Consider the following 21310-nt stretch of genomic DNA (forward strand, 5'->3'; position numbering starts at 1 on the left):
AACCCCTGCTTCCATGATGCTTTGCATATGTTGAACCATAAGTAACGTATTCCTTCCATCACACAATAAATACATCAGCATAAAGACAGCCAGACATATACTTCACCCCATAACAAATCCCAGGCTGTTATAGTTCTGGAACCCGGAAGGATTTATGAAAAGGATGTTGGGTTTGTTGCTCCGCAGAATTGAGGGACTGTAGAAGTTATTGATCCCTTTCAGCAAGTTGGACTCTCTAACCTCTAAAGATTCTGGAAACATTTATGAAACCATAGCGCCACCTGGTGTTCAGTATAGTAAATACACTAAAGTGGGATTTTATTTTTTTAGTCCACTGCCACAAAACGGGGGCGTAACTTGAAACCAGGGGGCCTCCAACTTCAACAGCTGGTCTGTGTAATAATTGCTCCCACACAACAGGTCTGTGCCTTCTTTGCCCCTTGCCTCCTCCTTTCAACATACAAATTGAAACACACAAATTACACACACTTACTCATCCTCACTAACACACACTCCATCTCACCCCACTTACACATCCATGCTCAGACATACACCCAGGTACACATCCATGCTTGCTATATATATATATATATATATATATATATATATATATATATATATATATATATATCCATACACACACGTATACGTACTTCCCACCTCCCTCCCCTGCCCGGCTGCCCCGATACGCTCCTGTCTCCCCAGGCCGGTTCAAAATAGTTTAGAAAGGGCCCTTTGGACGCGGATCGGAGCAGTCCAGGTCGGAAGGAGCCTTTCTAAACTTTTTGGAACCGGTACGAGGAGACAGGAAGAACGGGTCACACCGGGCCCCCTAGAGACCCCTGTAGTTACGCCAGCGTCACAAAATGTACCTTAATTCCAATTTGGGTATTTACTAAAGTATTGGGCATGCAGGTCGCTGGTTCTCCACATATATGACACCCGCCGGTATAAAGGTCGTTCCTGAAGGTCTCATTAACGTTACATACAATATATTACATATAATATACTTATAAAGAGCAATTCCGGCGCATGCGGGGCCCCAGGCAAGTAAGCAGTGAAGCGTCTGCACCTTCCTGGTATCAGAGGGGTTAAGCAGATTGAAGATGAGAAGCATGCGGGCAGATGGGTTCCAGTGAAGCGGGATCGGACGCGGACGTGGTGGATAATGATGTGGGTGTGATATGAGTAAAAGTGGGGTAATAATAACGATGTTGATGATGGGTGAGGATTTAGGGGCCAAAAAATCCATCAAAGAACCAGATTTTTCATTTTGTGCTTTAAATTCCCCAAACACACTTCCTGGGCACAGTATGTCGTCATAGAAACACAGACTTCAAAGGCAGGTCAGACCCATTCAGCCAGTCCGGTCTGCCTGTGTAAAGACTCAGACCTTAGTCGGCCCCTGATCTCGTCTGAGATTGAGGATACCTCTATGTCTGTTTAAATTCCCTTACTGTATTAGCTTCTACCACCTCTGCTGTGAGGCTGTTCCACTTATCTATCACTCTCTTAGTGAAATAAAACTCATATTTTTTACATCTAAGCCTCTGACCCTCTGGTTTTAGATTGTTGCCATCCTGCACTTTGTTAGATCTTGGTCACGCTTTGTCTAATTAGCTCGCTACCCGGACTATTGCTTTAATGCGGTGAGATCTACGCTCTCGTTGCTGTCGTGTTTAGCAAGCGACGGGCGGAATACGTGGCCTGACTAAAAGGGCTTATTCGCTAAACCAGGAGTCTGCAGGAGCTGGAGTTAGCGCTCACCCGCGGAGTCACTAAGCATTATGATTGGCCGTACCCTACCCAATGCTCAGCGCCCGGCTGAACTAGCGAGGGCTCATTCACAAAATCTCACACATTTAAATATACATTATACAGGGCCAACAAATCTGATCATATTAAGGAGCTGGTAAACAGAAACCTCCAGCAACCCCTGGCAAAGACCCCTCATTGGTATTACTATGCTTTATACAGGGCCAGGTAAAGCAAAACCACAACCCTCCCCTTAGTGAATAAAGCCCAGCGGTATGGAGAAGAATACAAGGGGCTGGGTAATAATCACTCCTCCTATGGAATGAGCGTCCATCTATGGCTGTATGAGGCGTTTGCAGGTATGCATAGAAGACATTATGTATCGATAGGTAGAGGTAGAGGAGGAGTGCATGTGGTTGGCTGTGGAGGGCAATAAAAGTAGGGCTGGGAAAGCGGATGGTTATCGCAAAGCAATGCGGCGAGAGAGAGAGACAGTGATAGTAGGTCAGACATGCTGAAAGCATTTATCCACCAGCTGGTCGCTATAGTAACGGATGCTTTCCCCTCTTTACCATATTCCCTTCATAACAATACACAGTTGGCCATTACACACGTCACTAACCAGACTGTGCCTGCACTTACGGAGTAGCCAGTGCCCTGATCCACCTCCAGGGAACTGCGACAATAACACCTACTTCCGGGATAAAGGTCAGGTGTTCGCCCACTACCCTTCAACCCTGCACCTCACAGGGCCTTTTGGTCATAATTTGTAGCTCCTGTGATCCTACTGGCTGCAAGTATTTTGGTTTCGCCCCATTGGATTAGGAGCTCCATGCTCGCTCTGTGATTGGCTGATCTGCGGCTCTGACTCAATAAACAATATTATTAATATACGGGCTCTGTCCAGTACGGCAGCTCGGAGAGTAAATGTCCGCGAAAAGTGTTGCGGGATGGCAGGGATCCGCTGTCTGTGGGGCCGGGGTTTAAAGAGTCAAACGAGGGCCCTGCTCCTGGAGGCGGCACAACCCCCGTTATCCTGGCTCCGGAGCCGGGCTCACAGGTAATAACCGGAGCGGGTGGGGAGAGGCATTCACTAGCCTAGGGGCGAAGTGTCACTGCCCGGGGCATTTATACATAGTGCCTGCCAACTAGAATACGAGTTTAGAGCTTATGCCACGGGGCATTGGCGAATGTGTATGTATATTATAGTGTATGTGTGTATATATTATAGTGTGTGCGTGTATATATTATAGTGTGTGCGTGTATATTATATTATAGTGTGTATATTATAGTGTGTGCGTGTATATTATATTATAGTGTGTATATTATAGTGTGTGCGTGTATATTATAGTGTGTGTGTATATATAATGTGTATGTGTGTATATTCTATTATAGTGTGTATGTATATACATTATATAGTGTGTGTGAGTGTATATATATATATATATATATATATATATATATATATATATATATATATATATATACATACACAATATATAGTGTGTAGCCCTTGAGGACCAGTTTGGACAGCTCTGGTTTGGTGCTGTACTGCAGCATTTGGAATTGATGACACCCCCTCATACATGTAAATATTGATAACATATATTGAGTGTTCTGTTCCAGTGTGTGTGTATATGTGTATATATATATATATATATATATATATATATATATATATATATATATATATAATTTTTTTTGTTTATGTGCGATCTCTGCTGCAAGTTCAGCTGCATTTGCTTGGCCAATAATGGAAGCCGCTCCGTCTTTGTTACGAGTGCGGTTAATGGAATTTCACATATAGACATGAAACGGTTAACAGCGCAGCATTCAGTGCGTTCTATGCGTCTATTGATAAAAAAGTGCCGATAATGTAAAAAAGGAAGAAATAAAAACCTGTATAAACTTCATTAACTGCTTACAAGGCTGTTCTTACAGACTGACCTTTGATACTCCTGCTAAGGGTAATTACTGGAAAATCAAAACACGTTGGTGTTTAACGAGCAAATGAATAAATGTCTCGTAAACCAAAGTTATGCAGACAGGGCCGTAATAAACAAAAACACACGGTCCGTGAAACCGTAACAAAGAGGGGGGTGCAAGGGACCCCCAAAGCTGCTTTGAAGCCGGAGCTAATAATACACGTTGTTCTGTTGCTTTATTTTAAATGATTGTTTAATGGCGTTAATCCTTTTCATTTCAGTACCTACGATGTGGTTGTAGTCGGCGCTGGGATTGTAGGTCTGGCTTCAGCAAGGCAGCTTATCCTGAGGCATCCGGACCTCAAGTTTTGCATCTTGGAAAAGGAGAAAGATGTTGGTAAGTCAGATGCGCTTTATGTTTATGGTATTATATTTATTATTATTATTATTAAAAATAATATTGTTTATTGAGTTACTTGCCACAAAAGGTGAGAGTGGACCCAGTTAAAACACAATCCTTTCTTTACTAACATTGTTCCGGCAATTAAGGCCATATTTATGGAGGCCAAACTGAGGCAAGTCGCTGCGCACAGTGGCGGATTTGGGGTATACCCGCGGCATTTGTGCTTTTTGACCCAGCATTGCATCGTTAAGTCTTCAGATGTCCGATTCCTTTAGTGTATACATCCTCTAGAATGTAAGCTCCTTTGAGCAGGGCCCTCCTTACCTTTTCTTTCTCTTAAGTCAAATTGTTATGTCATATACTGCTTGTTATGTCATGTTTACCCGTTGTACCGCGCTATGGAATATGATGGAGCTATATAAAGCAATGATGATAATAATAAATAATAATTCAATAATAACAAAAAATAAGAAATGCTGCAGTAAATTACACCTTGAAGCTGTATCCATATGTGTTGTGTTATTATTACCAGCTTCCCATCAGAGCGGACATAATAGCGGGGTTATCCACAGCGGGATTTATTACACCCCCGGATCTCTGAAAGCCAGGCTGTGCGTGCGCGGAGCCGCTCTCCTTTACGAATACTGTGACCGCAAGAGGATTCCTTACCGGCAGTGTGGAAAGGTATTTCGTAGGGCATTGCAACACGAGGGAATACCGAGAGGGGTGTTAACTAATATATTAATAGCTGGGGCAAATTAACCCTTTAAGCACCCCCGAAAACAGACCCCAGCAGCGAGTCTCACTCTCGCCTAGTGGGAACGGAGGATCTGATTATTGAAATAAGTGGAAAACAAATCTGACGTATACATTACCCTTCAAAGAGAGAACATAATGCCAGAGTACCCGGATCAAATAATAAACCCAAAAGTGCCAGCACTGTGTAGACTTATTACTCATTCATGTTTTGGGTGCAACCTCGATAATTTCCCTTTCCTGTAACGAACAGAAGAGTTTGCATAGAAACCACAATAACGTCCTCATAGATTGTATGCTCAGAGGGCAAGTGTCCCAGGAACACTCAAATAAACCTTATAAACACAATGCTTGGGATGTATCTTGCAGAAGGGGAACTCGGTTTATGTTTTGTGTATAAGGTTGGGAATGCCTGATGTGACCCCTATTTGTGTTCTGTGTAGGGCTTCTCTCTACAGACGCCATATTGAGTATCCGTCTGTAAATAATAGCGGCACGTTTGTCGTATGCTCTTTGCAGTTGATCGTAGCCGTTGATCACCATGAAATCCCGAGACTCCAAGCTTTGTACGAGAGGGGCCTGCAGAACAACGTGCCGGGACTGCGTGTCATCAACGCCAAGCAAATCAAGGAGAAGGAGCCGTACTGCAAGGTGGGGGCGCTCGTCACTAGACCGGCTTTCTACCTTTTCACACCGAGGGGTTTAGCCCCTCCAGACCTTGCCTTCCCCTGCGGCTTGCACTAAAACACTGTACCCTATATATTCGCATAATGGTTAATTTTTAAACTTTTTATCACTTTCTAATTTTATGAGAGCTTTACTTTGTGAGAAAATACTGTATAAGGAGGCAAACATCAGCAGCATGCATTCAGAGTGCTAAAGAGATAGAAGTATAAAGAAACAAGTAAAGGGGGTTCAGCCATACAGATCTCTCACTGGATGTATGAGCCGCGCGCCGCGTAGCGTATCGGATGCTTTCTTTCAGAGGCAAAGTGAACGTACGTTTAACATCAGAGTCTTCACCTATAGAAGGCCACCTATAGAACTGTGCCATGAATGTCAAATGCTGTCAGACTAATTCTGCCCCATAGTTTCCTAGGGTGCTCAGGACCTGGGAATGGCAGCATCCCTGTCAGTGTTTGACCTGCACAGAAATGGGGCCGGTCCTCAGTAATTGTGGCCCTATGGGGTCTCCGTCAGTGTCCTAACATGATAGGGTGAGAGATGGTTTGCCTATTTGCTGATTGGGTGGGGGGGACCATAAACAGGCGAATGCCTTAATATTTTGTTTAATTATAAAAAATAAAACAATAAAAAACAAAAAAATTTAAAGATTTTCTTACAGCTTCAACTCACAGCTGGTCACAAAGCAGAGCAACTCTCTCCTCTTCTGTCACATAAAAGTTTCCTGCATTCGTAACATAAAGGGCTACAACTGCTAAAAGGACAGTCTTAGAAAGTGGATCCAGGGAGTAATCTGATTGCCGCTATGGAATCAAGAAGGCATTTTCCCCCTGTTGTGGCATAATTGGTAATTGCCCCAAGTAAGGTTTTTTTGCCTTCTTTTGGATCAACTTTAGAACTAGGTATGTGTGAAAGGTTGAATTTGATGGACTGAAGTCTTTTTCAACCCACTATACTATACTATACTATAGAGTGAAACAGAAGATCAGTCTGGTAATCGGTCTACGGCTTCATTATACGAAATCGCTGCTTGTGTTTGTTGCGCTGGGCATTACTGTTAATAAGCGGGTCTCTCGAGGTGCTGCTGTCGGAGGATGAACTGTTGAGTCGTGTTTTACAGGGAGTGATGGCTCTGGACTCCCCGTACACAGGGATTATAAACTACCGGCAAGTGGCTCGGGCCTACACCGACGATTTCCATGATGCCGGTGGCAATGTCCTGACCAATTTCGAAGTAACAAATATGGAAATGGCAAAGGAAAGCCCAGCAGGATCTGAACAAGGTGCGTTACAGCAAACGGGCATTCCCATTTACAAAGATTTATATATATGTGTGTGTGTGTGTGTGTGTGTGTGTATGAATGTGTGTGTGTCTATTCTTTCAATACTCTTGAGCTAATTTGATTCACAGAACAGTGCTAATTGTCTTAAACCTATTGAGTGGATCAAACTTTTAGCTATTTTGGCTACATGGTTTTTTTTCTTGTTGTTTTTTACAGCACTGGAATATCCCGTTGTAATCAGGAACACAAAGGTAATTTCTGTAGTGGAGAAGGCGAAACATCACAATTAATATAATGTTAAAGAGTGTGTCACTTTCCCAAATTGTACATTTCTGTACAAAAACTAAACCCATGTAATGGAGATCACAGATAAAACGTTACTGGCTGTTCAATGGGGATTCCCAAGGTCTTTACGAATTTTCTGGAAGGGCACTACAATCAACTTTTATGCAGTGGAACCCTTAAAAGAATGGATTAAAAACACTTAAGGACATTAATTTTTTTTTGTTGTTTTGTATGTGTGGGGTTATCAACTATAAAAATGGTTTAGACCGATATGGATATAAGTTAGTATAATATTCATCTTAATATTTTGGATAACATATATCAGATACATTTGCATAACAAAACGTATTCCATAATAATTAATAGGATGCAGATATAATTTATACTTGGTATTTTTTAGATAAATTAATATTTTGGATCGGGATACAATACTACACTTTAATGGGTGACTCGGTATATAAATGATGTCTCTTATTGATTTCTTATTGATTATTTTTTTTTTCTTCTCTGTTGAGACAGATATAGACATAAGTTATCACAATATGCACTTTAATATTCTTTAGATAATTTTTAGATATATTGCACAATAAATCCATCTTAAAATAATTAATAGGATGCAGATATAATTTGGATGGTTTATAATTAATTATATGTACTTTAATCATGCTCAGATGGGCTTATAGACTACTATAAAGCATTGTTTGGAAAAAAGAAAAAAGGGAAAAAAAAGGGGAAAGAAACACTTATACGAAGTACTATGATATGCACTTTAATCTTCTTAATCTTTCGAATTAATTAACCTTCTTAATGCACTTTAACCCCTTCAATCCCAGGGGTTTTTGGTACCTCAAAGCCCAGAGCAATTTTGCCATTTTTGGGGTATGTCAGTTTAGCGATGATTCTCTTTTCCTGTGAATAGTGTACCCATGTAAACTATATATTGTTTTTTCAAGGAGAGATAGAGCTTTCGTTTGATACCATAGTTGGATGATTAGCTGGAAATTTAGAATGAGAAATTTAGTAAAAACTAGCGAAGATTAGAAAATTAAACTAATTTTTTTTTACATTTTCCCTCTGAATCCTCACAAAATTAGGTAAAGTGATGGAAAATCCCCTCCAAGTTTATTAATTCAGGTGTCCTGATTTCAGAAATACCTAATTTATATAGATTTTCCAGACTTTCCCAGCACCAGGGAGCGTTCTATTAGGTGTACAATTTTGTAAAATATTTATGCCTATGGCTTAACGGGTTTGGGGGTTGTGAACGGGGGCAGGAGGGTTATACTGGATAGATGTTATGCTAGGGCAATGGGAAGTAAGGTTTTTTAATAATTTTTTTATTATCTTTTTTTATATATTTTTTTTATTTTTATTTTAATTTTTTTACATTTTTTTTTATTTTTTATATATTATTTTTACACAGTAATGGTTAGAGGTCCTCCTAGGGACCTCCTGAACATGCCAGTGATGTCACAATGACATCACAGCCCACATTATAATTTTTTTTGGTATTATTTATATTAATATTTTAATGATTTTTTTAATATTATTTTTTAAATGACTAACCGTTTTTTTTTTTTTCTGCTTTTTCTTACAGGACGGGAGGGGGAGTGAGAGAGAAGGTTTCTCACTCCCCTCCCCGCGATCCCCCTGCACCGATCACACTGTGATCTCTATGCAGGTCCTCACAGACCTGCATAGAGATCGCAGCGTCTCTGTGCCTCATCGGAGGGCAGGATATCCCCGCAGGGGATATCCTGTCCCCCGATGACCTTCCGGGTTACGTCAGCAGTGACGTAACCCGGAAGGGAATGCCCGATCGCGCGTTTCAACTGCGCGATCGCGCGATCGGGCACTTTCAACCGTAACAGCTTACCGGCTTTCATGCCGGAAGCTGTTACGGGAGATCGGGCAGCAGAAAGCCGGCAATGCCGGCTTCTGCTGCCAGGGGGGAGTCCAGGCTGTCAAACGACAGCCTGGTCTCCCGTGCAGCGGCAGGGATGTGTCCCTGACGCTGCACGAAAGGCTGGACGTACCGGGACGTCCATAGGGGTTTCTTTGTGGGCGTTTTTTGGACGTCCCGGTACGTCTATAGGGGAACTAAGGGGTTAACCTTCTTAGATAAACTATTTTTGTTTAGATCGGGAAATACCCCCATAATGAATGAATTTTTTTTTTTTTTTTTTTTGAGACAGATATAGACACAAGTCATCATAATTTGCTCCTTAATACTTTTAGATAAATTATTTTAGATATATTGCACAATAAATGCATCTTAAAATAATTAATAGGATGCAGATATAATTTGGATGGTCTATAATTATTCACATGCACCTTAATTATGCTTAGATGGGCTTATAGACTAATATAAAGTCCTGTTTAGAGGGAAAAGGAAAGGGGAAGAAAAAGGGGAAATATATATATATATATATATATATATATATATATATATATATATATATATATATATATATATATATATATATATATATATATATATATATAGTATCATGATATGCATGAGGTTATTAATCATAAGAATGGTCTAGATCAGTGATGGCGAACCTATGACACGCGTAGCCATTTGGGGTGACACGCGCAGGATTTCACGCTTACGGCCGCCGAGGATGAAAGAATCTGTGCTGGAGGAACGGGGGGGGCGGGACGTGCAGTAGCGTACCTAGCGGGGGGGGGCGGTCCGCACCGGGTGCCGCTCATCAGGGGGGTGCCAACTTGCCGGCACCCCTCCAGAGACGGACAGTAATGTCCGCCGCTGGAGGAGCAGGCTCGCAAGGGAGCGGTATCGGAGGTCTTTAACAGACCACCGGCTCCCTTGAGTGATTTTAAGCCGGTTCAAGGATCTCCCGATACCGCTCCCTTGCGATCCGCGAGGCAACAGCTGTTGTGCGCCGGGGTTTGTTGTCAGATCCCGGCGCACAACACTGAAGCCGCGCCCACCGCTGTCCGTGCCCTCTGAACCCCGTGCCCTCGGAAGAAGACAGAAGAACTGAAGACGAAGAGGAGCGAAGAGCAGGAAAAGGAGCTGTAAGGAGAAAAGAGGAAAGGTAGGAAAGCATACAGTGAGAGTGGATTGGTATACGTGTGGATTGGTGTATGTGTGTGTGGATTGATATGTGTGTGGATTGGTATATATGTGTGGATTGGTGTGTATGTGTGTGGATTGGTATGTGTGTGGATTGGTATATCAAGGGCAACATACGAAATCGACTGATGAACAAAGAAGTTACTAAGCAGGTATGTTAAATAATTTGTTTTTGGTTTATTAAATACAATTATATATTGCAATTATACATTTTTGTAGTTTAAACTATAAATTGCGCAAAATTATGTTTTTTTGTCGAAGTGACACACTACGCGAGTTATGCTCGATTTTTTTTTTTTCCGATTTTTGCCACACCACGCCAAAAAGGTTGCCCATCACTGGTCTAGATTGATATGGACAAGCTATTACAATATGCACCTTAATATTTTTGGATAAATTATATCAGATATATCTGCATAACAAATGCATCTTATAATAATTAATAAGATGCGGATATAACTTACACTTAGTACTCATTTGGCTGATAAAATCAGATTGTGTTCAAATACATGCACTCTAAATTAGATGGGGTTATAGATTATTATAAAGTTTCACTTAAATAAAAATATCTAAACTTTCATGACACGCATCTCAAATTTTTATAGATAAACTATCATTTCGAATTGGAATACAATATTATACTTTAATGGTTGACACTTTTTTTTTTTTCTCGTTTCCTTTTTCTTCCCACTAACTCCCATCAAAATTATAAATAAGACAGATATGGGACTATTGTTTTGGGGGGAGGGTAGTTCACCCCGCCTAAGTTGCTCTATGGGAGCTTCAGAGAAAGTTCAGATTGTGTATTTTCACAATGTCCCTTTCTTTTACGTGTTATATTCTGTTTTCAGAGAGAGAATGTTCTTCTCTCTTATGTTGTTTTTCTTTTTTTTGTTATGATGATGGAAATCTTAGATTACTCGATGGTTGTCTCTCTGGGGGGGGATCTCTTTTTCAACCTTACTAAAGTATGGTTAAATGTCTTTCAGCCAATGTCCAGGGCCTCAATTCACCGATAAAAAGAAAACGTGTATTTGATTTTTTGAGACGGGAGAAAATAGATAAAGCTCTACTCCAAGAAACCCACTGGAGAAAAATTGACATTAGATGGGGGGGGTAAATATTTCCCTAAAGTCTTCGTTTCATCTTTAGAAAACAACAAAAAAAAGAGGAGTTGCTGTAGCTTTCTCGTATAGATTAAAAGTAGAGACTAAATTTATTGATCAAGATTCTGAAGGCCGTTTTTTGATTTGGGTCGGATCATTAAACGATGAGAAATACGCTTTGGTAAATATCTACCGCCCCAACACAGAGCCAATTCTAAAATATTAGATAAAATTGAGAAGGTTAAACAGGGCGTCCTTTTGATTGCTGGAGACTTCAATTGTATCCAGGATTTAGAATTATAGAAAAAAGTTGCTCCTCATAAAACTCCTCACAGGAATTTAGTAAAAAATTCAAAAGTCTTTACTAATATCATTCAGAGAGCAAAACTCTATGATATCTGGAGAATTGTGCATCCTGTAGAAAAAGATTATTCTCATTTTTCTAAAGTTCACCAAACTTATTCGAGAATAGATCTGATCTTTGGAGAGCACTCTCTGATCACACTAACTAAACATATTTCTATTAAAGATAATATTTGGTCTGGACATAGTCTGTTGATTTTAGAACCGAAAGACAAATTTGCCAGACCTAGTAAAGTCTCCTGGCGTTTAGATGACTACCTACTGTATTCTAAAGATAATATAGAATTCATTTCTAGGATGACAAAAAAAAATTTCTTAGAAAATAACCCAGGTGACACAACTTTGTCAAATAGATGGAATGCTTATAAAGCTGTTATCAGAGGATATTTCATTAAAATTAAAAAAATAAATAGTTAAACAGGATAAAATTAGGTCGGATCTATATATTTCTCTGTATAAACTTTCCTCTCTAAATAAAACAAATCTGTCAAATGAATATATTAAACAAATAGGAGAAATCCGTAAATCTATCAATCAAATTGAATTAGAAAGAACTTTAAAAAATATGGAAAAAATGAGAATCCGTTTTTACCATAAAAATAATAGATCGGATAAATTAATGACTAACCAACTCAAAAGAAATCGTGCTAATAATAAAATAGATAAAATAGTAGGTGGAAACAATGTATATAGATCTCCAGATGAAATTGCAGAAGCCTTTCGAAACTATTATAAGGAATTATACTCTGTACCTAAAAACTCTACGGAAGAAAATATAACAAAATATATATGTGAAACCGATATTCCAACTCTCTCCGAGAAACATAGGGCTAATCTAAATAGACCTATAGAGAAAATAGAATTAATTAAAGCGATAGACAACTTAGTAAAATATAAATCTCCGGGACCTGATGGCTTCACAAATTTTTTCTATAAAGTTTTTAAAGTGGATATAACAGAACATCTCCGAGATACTTTTTCAGAGATTGCCCAGACAGGTCTTTGCCCCAACGAAATGCTACAAGCTAACATTATACCTATATTGAAACAAGGAAAGTCCCCAGAGCAAGTTATAAACTACAGACCGATATCGTTGATTAATGTAGACGTTAAACTATAGCCGTCTGTTTTAGCAGAAAGATTTAAAAAAGTGCTTAATGAAATTGTCCATGCAGACCAGATCGGTTTCGTTCCGGGAAGAGACTCTAGCAACAACATCAGACGCCTAATAGATACATTAGATTATGCAGAAAAGAAAAATCTCTCTTTTGGTGACTCTTTCACTGGACGCTGAAAAGGCGTTCGATAGAGTTGGTTGGAACTATATGAGTAAAGCACTGATCTCATTCGGAATAACAGACTGGCTACAATGTGCAATTATGGCACTTTATTCTTCTCCGACTGCTAGAGTTGTAGGAACTAACTTTTGCTCTAATTGGTTTAAGCTGCAAAATGGAACTAGACAGGGATGTCCTCTTTCTCCCATCTTATACATATTATCTCTAGAACAGTTTGCCATTAACATTAGGAAAAATGAAAACATTAAGGGGCTTCACTTGAGAAATGGTGATCTAAAGATAGCTTTATACGCAGATGATGTGATAGTTACTTTGACAAATCCACTAGTTTCCATGGAAGCTTTTATGCAAGAAGTTAATAAATACAGCTATGTCTCCAATTATAAATTAAACTGGGATAAGACTGTTGCTCATTTTATCAATATTGATAAACAAAAAACAGAAAATTCAACAGAATTTTCAAATTACAGAAACTAGAGAAGACTATACATATTTAGGTATCAAAATTCCTAGACAAATTAATACAATTATGGAGATTAACTTCTTACAATTGCTAAAACAAACCAACAAACTATTAAAAGAGTGGAAACACCTGGAATTCACATGGTGGGGCCGTATTAACATCATTAAATCTTACATCCTACCTAAACGGATATATCTCTTTCGAATGATACCACTCACTATTTCTTCCAGTTGGTTAGCAATACTCCAAACAAACTTCCATAATTTTGTTTGGAAAGGTACCAGACCAAGAATTGGTAAAAACATATTAACCCTTAAAACTTCGAGGGGAGGTACAGGTTTTCCCCTGATCAAACAATACTATGAGGCTAGCCTACTGCTGCATATAGCTAAGACCCAATCATATAGTTATTTAGATCAAGGATGGTTTAAAATTGAATCTGAGGTTTGCGGGAGGAAGAATTTGAATTCTATCATATGGCAGATTAAATCTTTTGAAACAAATAAGACTACTAAAGATGAAAATATGATTCTAACTAAAATAATTCCAGCATGGTATGTAATAAGGAAAAAGATGGGTCTAAAGGACAAATTAATTAAATCTTTGAAAATACATATACTTGAATCTGTTATTGAAGATATTACACTTACAGAGTGGGAACAAGCTGGAATTGTTTTCTTAGAAGATCTATTAATAGAGGAGAAGATCGTGCCTTTTATAACTTTAAATCTCCAATATAACCTTCTAATAGAAATATTTTTAAATATTTTAGGATAAAAAACTGTCTAAAAAACAATCTGGACTTTTCCGGGGGAGAATTAAAAGACGAAATTGCTAAAATATTTCAAAAACCTGATGCTAAAAAGATATATGCCAAATGTGTCAAATGTATTACTTTAAAAGATTCCCCATCACCATCAAATGTTAATATTTTGAAGTGGGAGAAAGATTTGAATACTCTGATACTAGCAGAAGATTGGCACTCATCATTTATCAAATTTACTAAATGGGATCGATCTATCTCTTGTTGAAGCACATTATAAACTTATTAATAGGTGGTATTATGTACCTACCACTCTAGCGCGGATGTTTCCCACCACAAGTAATATCTGTTGGCGTTGTGAGGATTCCTGTGGTTCATACTTACATATTTGGTGGGGATGTAAAAAAAATGATAATATTTTGGGATAGAGTTATAAAATATTTGAAAACTGTAGCTAACATTGGTATTCCTAACACTCCTATATCAGTGCCATTACATTTATCTTGGCCCACAATGTCCCAACCGAAAATGGCCCTTGCAATCCACAGCTGTGTGGCAGCAAAAAAAATTATCGCTAGAGAATGGAAACAGAATGTGGATTTTGAATGGACTAAATTTAAGGGACAATTAGAACTTCAACTAAAAATGGAATTAGGGGTGTGTAGGAATAACTCTACATCATTAAAAAAACATCGGATTTGGGAAAGCTGTTTGAATATGATTTTATAACATCTAGTTTTTTTTTTCCTATAATAATTAGTCCCTGGACCAATCAACTGAAACAATTTCCCCCCCAGAGAGAAAAAGCCAATCCTTAACGACCAACGAGTAAGACTGTATTTATTTATCTATTTCCTGTTTTTTCCATCAACACAATTTGTTATACGTTTCTGTAACTCATGGGTATGGTAGTAAAGTTAAGATAAAGTTGGAAACGCTGTATGATTAAAAGCTTCATCTACTCTACATGCTATAGTACATATTTAGGGTTATTCCCTGTAAATACTCATGTATGAGGAATTTTCATTAACTTTTTATGTAATATTTGTATGTTTTGTTGTTTTTCTTTTTATTTCTCTATTATTGTATTGTCTTTTCTACAAAATTTAATAAAGAATATAATTAAAAAAAAAAAGATTGGTTCAGGCAACATTTTATAAAGGGGGGGGCAAGGAGAAGAACTTCGGAACAAGCTACTTGTACTTCTAATTTGTGAATAGAATTATGTTAAAGGCAATGTTGGCAGCAACCCCCTTAAAACTCCAGTAATTAAATGAATACGCATGTGGCCCCTGCTAACCATTTTGTAAAACCACTACATTAATTATTCAGACTCTTATGCTAAAAGGCCTAGGGCAGTTTGGTGTTTATTCACTAAACTTGGGCTTTGCAGAGTTTTGCAGGGAAAGGTCTGTTATTTAACTCTTGTTCATTTATTATATGTATTGTTTTTTTTCCCCCTGTAATCTATCTATTGCTTTTTTCTTTATGTATTCTTCATTAACGTTTTAAATCTTTATTCTACAAACCCCCGATGTCTTCGCAGGGAGAAGAAGTATTTTGTAAGCATGTTGTCGCATGTGCCGGCCTTTTTTCTGATCGCTTGTCGCAGGTCAGCGGATGCAGCCCCGAACCCCGCATTGTTCCTTTCCGTGGGGACTACTTGGTGCTGAAGCCAGAAAAATGTTATCTTGTTAAAGGCAACATTTACCCAGTAGGTACTTGGCTCCTCTTAAAGGATGTTCTCAAGTGTGAAGCGCGTTGGCTACAGAAACCTCTTTACTGTTGTTATAGTGAACCTACAATGTTTAATCATATGATGATGTTTAGTGCTTATCAGCTGCAGTGGTGACGGGTGGCACAGGGGGTCATGTGTTGTGATTCGGTTGGCGCAGGATCACTGTATTAACCCCTTAGCAACAATTGAGGTGCACATCATGGGGATCTAGGAGCTTTTTTTTTTTTTTTTTGCTCAGCCTGTGTTTCCTAAACAACTTGTAGGCACGCTGTGTGATTGCTCTCCAGAGCGATCCCATTAGCGATCTTCATATGTTTTAAATATGACATTGCCCCGCTACTGTAAAGAGCCAAACCTAGATATCGAGGCATTCAGCAACACAAAAGTAAAAATAGGTGCCCAAACACCTTGTGCCTCTCCTGCTAGAAATATACATTAAAAAACATATTGCCCCCAAAGTAGAAAAATAAGAAAGAAAAGGCTAGAATGTAAGGGGGTACTTTATGCTCTTATCAAATAGCAAAGTGCTGCTTGCCCCCCCCCTAAAAACATTGGGTATTTCTAAACTCAGGACAAATATTTAAATACATTTTTGGCAGGGTTTTTTGATAAGCTTTTGTAGATTAACAAAATGTCTTTCAAATAAAATTGAGTTAGTTTTTTTTTTCCTAAAATTTTTTCACCATATTTTATATATATTTATTATAATGTATTATATCTAAACAATGCATTTCTTGTCCTGAGAAAAAAAACAATGCATAATATGCATGGGTACAGTAAACGAGAAAAGAAAATTACAGCTAAACGCAGAAATGTTAAAAACCGATATTGTCACAAAGCGTACAAAAAATAAAAAAACAGTCCGTCACAACGAGGTTAATATGCCATAAAGCTGGAAATAATTGATACCTCTTTATTGGGTTGCAGGTCCCAGACCCACGGTTTCCTTTCCTTGGTGTCCATTTCACTCCACGGATGGATGGAAGTGTCTGGCTTGGTCCGAATGCAGTTTTAGCCTTTAAGCGAGAGGGCTACCAACTGTTTGACTTCAGCGCCAGGGATTTTACCGACGCCGTTACATACAGGTCAATGATTTAATCTAGACTGACGTAGCATCAGGGCCATTTGAGCGTCAAAATTGCATATAGAGCTAAAAAGTTACTGGATTCCTCCTAATGAACACAAATAATATTTTAGCGTTTTCATAACCAAAGGAGCAAAATATTTTTTGTCATTTGATGAACCTGCACAAATTATACATCATTTTGCTCAGGAGAAGTAGAAATACATAAAACATATTTAGGATTATAGATAATAAAAACAATAAATAAATAAATATATATATATATATATATATATATATCTATATCTCCAAGATTAACAATTGCACTCCAAATGCCAAACACACTTAGAAACCTTCCAGGGTCCCTTGTTGCATGGCGACTTGATGCGAGGGTCCTCCCCGAGTATGCGGATAGTCTTGTGGTGTCACTAGGTACTCTTCCCACAGGACATTCATCTGTACCCTGTTTTCTCACCAGTTACCAGCGGTGATGGAAATTTCTGAATTATTGGCAAATATATAATGTATCCACTTATGTAAGTTAAAGGCATTTGCTTCAGACCAGTCTTGGCTACATCGCAACTTGCCAAGCTGGTAGAAACTGTCACACTGTCATTTAGCAAGGTTGGGGGTGCATATGTCTAAAATGTAAACCATTTTATTTCTTTTCTAGTGGTCTTCGTAAGCTGGTGCTAAAGAATTTATTTTATGGAATGGGGGAAATGTATCGTGCGTGTTTCCTGAGCGCACAGCTCAAGGAACTTCAGAAATTTGTGCCGGAATTATCTGTTCATGATCTTCTCAGGTGAGTTCCATAGACTGCCTTTGAGGATGGTGAACGCAACACTGCAAAGAAAGTGAAACTATATATATATATATATATATATATATATATATATATATATATATATATATATATATATATATATATATATATATATATATATAATATTTGCACATTAGGAAGGGATGTTCCTGACATACAGTGCTTGCAATTTTAAATATAAATAATGTATGGATAGCAACTTAATGTATTTTAAGTGATCAGTACAGGGTGCGTCTTTATCTTATTGATTTTGTTTATAAAGAGCATGGTGATCCTACAACAAACATTTAGCTTAAAATTAGCTTAAATTAGCGCACCCCCCCCCCCTCTTTGTACAGTTGCACACTTTGGAAAAAAAAAAACTATATTGTAATAAGGAAGCCAGCTATGCCACAAATATCCAAAGTTTGCCTTATTTCAATTTATCTTTAGTTAAATTACACTAATATCGTTTTTATCCAATGGTTCATTGGACAGCAGCATAAGTCTTTACTGTGTCCCTATATAGCTAATGTGTAATATATGCATGAAGTGAATGCAGCGGGTAGGCGCAGATGCAGCTAAATACCGCGGCTCTTGTCTATAGAGCTTTATAAGAGGCCAAGTGTTATGTATGCACATGGACCGGGTTTCTGCTTATAACGTCCATGTTTTGTCCTGCAGAGGTCCCTCTGGGGTCAGAGCACAGGCTCTGGATAAAGACGGAAACCTCGTGGATGACTTTGTTTTTGATGGAGGTTCGGGTGATATAGGAAGCCGTATACTGCATGTGAGGAACGCGCCCTCCCCGGCTGCCACTTCTTCTCTTGCGATAGCGGAGATGATCGCCTCGGAGGTAGAGGAAAGGTTTGGACTTTGAGAGTCTGTTGGGATGCAGACGGCCAGCAGGTGAACCACGTCCAGCGGATCCGGATTTATCTTTTGTATTCTTCAGGGACTGATACAAGCACTCGTCTGTGGTTTTATATGCGGCCAACTCCATGAGCCACGGCGAAATTTCAACTACTGCAGTAGTATTCGCTGGTGATTTCAGGCCTCGCTCATCGGTAGGGTCACTGCGGGGAGATCCTTTTCATTGAAATTAATATTTGACGTTTTACAGCAGGCGCTGGAAATATGCAATGACTTATCAAACGTTTTTTTAATTAAAAGTCTTCATGTGATCCAAGAGCGTGAAACGATATTTGTCCATAGTCTCCATAATGCATTATTACATCCGATACCCCTGATTTAAACCATGGTTCCTATTTAACCCCTTCGTGACAATGGCTGTTAACATTTCTGTGGTACTCGTGTTTAGCTGTAATTTTCTTCTGTCCCGTTTTTTTTTTCCCAGGACAAGAAGGGCTAATCTATAAATACGAATGCAAAAACCTGCTAAATAGATTCTATTTGTCCTGAGTTTAAAAATACCCAATGTTTTTGCTTTTTTTTCCCACACGTTATTGGACAATAAGTACAAGTAGCGTTTTGCCATTTCAAAACCATTTTTTCCAAATCTGGTTATTGTGCTATTTCTGGCATCTTTGAAGCCAGCCAATGCAATCAAACCATATATTTTTCATATACTATGAAGACTAGACGTTTTTGACGTCTAGAATCTGCCCCCCCGATATGCCACTCTCCTCCCTAGAAATGCCACTCCCCTGATCCCCAGACTTACCAATGCACCCTCAGACTCCCTGGTGTCTAGTGGGGCCAGCCGGTGGTGACGGAGAAGCACTGGCGGAAGTGTCGGCAGCGGAGGTTGTCTACCCGCATCACGCAGATGTCCGCCGGCTGCCGGAGAGGAGGATCCAGGTCCCCTGCAGTGCTGCGGGGGATCTGGATCCTAACCCTGCTGCTTACCCACAGCAGGGCTAAATGAAAAACACCTGCCCGGAACTGCATGTCCCGGGGGTCGGGCGATATGAAGTGCGCATCCCTGCGCTAAACCCCGACTATAGGCTGCACCCCCACTTTAAAGACTTAAAGTGTGTGTGGGGGGGAGTGCAGCCTATATTCTGGCAAATACAGCATACATCTTTTTTATTTTACTAATCACATTGTGATTAGAAAGCTGGTCTCCTTTGACTTGCATGGCTGAATGCAGTGCCTGTATTCAACCTGCAAGTGGAGCCAGAGTTCTCAGGAGGGAACTTTGGAAACTTATTTTTGTAAGGGACGTGCCACCAAGTTGCTGCCCTGAGTGGTCAAAGCGTGTCCTGGGGTGGGAGTTCAGTGTTGCTGAATGCCTCGCTATCAAGGCATTTTAGCTACACCATTTTAAAATGGGCGTCTGCCGCCATGCAATCTATGGCGGATGTTGCCACCCCCAGGGAGGGGTGGACATGGCCCCTGATACCAATTTCAGTGTCGCTAAATGCCTCAACATCGAGGCATTACAGCAACACAGTTTGGGTGAAGAAAGCAGACGTAGATCGGTCCTGGCACGTCAACTATCGTTAACTGAATGTTTTTGCATGACGTCCCCGGACCGGCAATTGTCGTTAAGGGGTTAATAATCTCTGGGACAATATGGCAGAAACTTTTTATGGATAATCAACATATGTAGAAGCTGGGATTTTGTTTCCAAAAGATATGTGTCTGAAGCTCATCCCTTTATTTACGCAAACGATCACCAGAAAACACTTAAGAGAAAAACAAGTTATTTTACAATGCTGCACTCTACCCCAGATATGCCTTATACACCCCGATACACCACTCCGTCCTCCCCAGACATGCCAAACTGCCCTCCCCACATATGCCTTATATAATGTATATGCCTTATACCCCAACCCTCAGTCCTCATTATTAAATTAACCATAACTACCCCTAAATTAACCCTAAACACCCCATCAACCACAGCATCCCCTAAATTAACCCTAAGACCCTGTCAACCACAACAGCCCCTAAATTAACCCTAAACACACCATTAACCACAACTGGCTCAAATTAACCCCAAACACCCCATTAACCGCAGCTGCTCCTAAATTAACCCTAAACACCCCATTAACCATAGCTGCCCCTAAATTAACCCTAAACACCCTATTAACCATAACTGCCCCTAAACACCCCATTAACCATAGCTGCCCCTAAATTAACTCTAAACACCCCATTAACCATAGCTGCCCCTAAACACCCCATTAACCCTAAACACCCCATTAACCATAACTGCCCCTAAATTAACCCCCACCTCCCCTAACTTTCAGCAGCCCAAATATTAATTTTATACTTACAGTTAGATGAGTGTCACAGCCATGTGGTTCTGGCCTTCTGGGAGAAGGAAGGGGCGGGGCCAGTTGTCACACTGATTACAGGGAGGGACTGGTAAGTAGGAGCTGCTGCTGTCAGTCAGACTAAACGGATTATATAATGAGGGGTATTTTTCAGAGCGTTTGCTCTGAAAAAAACCCTCATTTTATAATCGATAATAATCGATTCAACTAATCGATAATGAAATTCGTTGGCAACGAATTTCATTATCGATTATTATCGATTAGTTGTTGCAGCCCTA

General features: G+C 39.4%; 2 protein-coding genes across 2 annotated transcripts in view; one reads left to right on the plus strand and one right to left on the minus strand.

Annotated features, from left to right (window-relative positions):
* Positions 1-2469, minus strand: part of DMAC2L (distal membrane arm assembly component 2 like) — a 30919-nt gene extending 28450 nt beyond the window's left edge. Inside the window, exon 1 of the mRNA XM_053475320.1 lies at positions 2398-2469. The gene's annotated coding sequence lies outside the window, so the exon portion shown is untranslated. The remainder of the gene's footprint in view (positions 1-2397) is intronic.
* A 197-nt stretch (positions 2470-2666) lies between these two features.
* Positions 2667-18997, plus strand: L2HGDH (L-2-hydroxyglutarate dehydrogenase). Its single transcript, XM_053475393.1, has 10 exons — positions 2667-2815; positions 3962-4077; positions 4616-4767; positions 5359-5490; positions 6644-6806; positions 7023-7057; positions 15734-15901; positions 16853-17010; positions 17662-17793; positions 18478-18997. The coding sequence occupies exons 1-10, from the start codon at positions 2706-2708 to the stop codon at positions 18671-18673; spliced, it is 1362 nt and encodes a 453-aa protein (XP_053331368.1). The 5' UTR covers positions 2667-2705; the 3' UTR covers positions 18674-18997.
* Positions 18998-21310: the final 2313 nt, after the last annotated feature.

This window comes from Spea bombifrons, chromosome 9 (genome assembly GCF_027358695.1).
Source record: "Spea bombifrons isolate aSpeBom1 chromosome 9, aSpeBom1.2.pri, whole genome shotgun sequence".
Classification (NCBI taxonomy): domain Eukaryota; kingdom Metazoa; phylum Chordata; class Amphibia; order Anura; family Pelobatidae; genus Spea; species Spea bombifrons.

Excerpts from the sequence above, each read along its gene's own strand:
- L2HGDH (XM_053475393.1), top strand. The coding sequence starts at position 2,706 with ATGGCAGGGATCCGCTGTCTGTGGGGCCGGGGTTTAAAGAGTCAAACG. Across the intron at positions 2,816-3,961 it reads CTCCGGAGCCGGGCTCACAG|TACCTACGATGTGGTTGTAG; the intron begins GTAATAACCGGA and ends TTTTCATTTCAG. Across the intron at positions 17,011-17,661 it reads ACCGACGCCGTTACATACAG|TGGTCTTCGTAAGCTGGTGC; the intron begins GTCAATGATTTA and ends TTTCTTTTCTAG.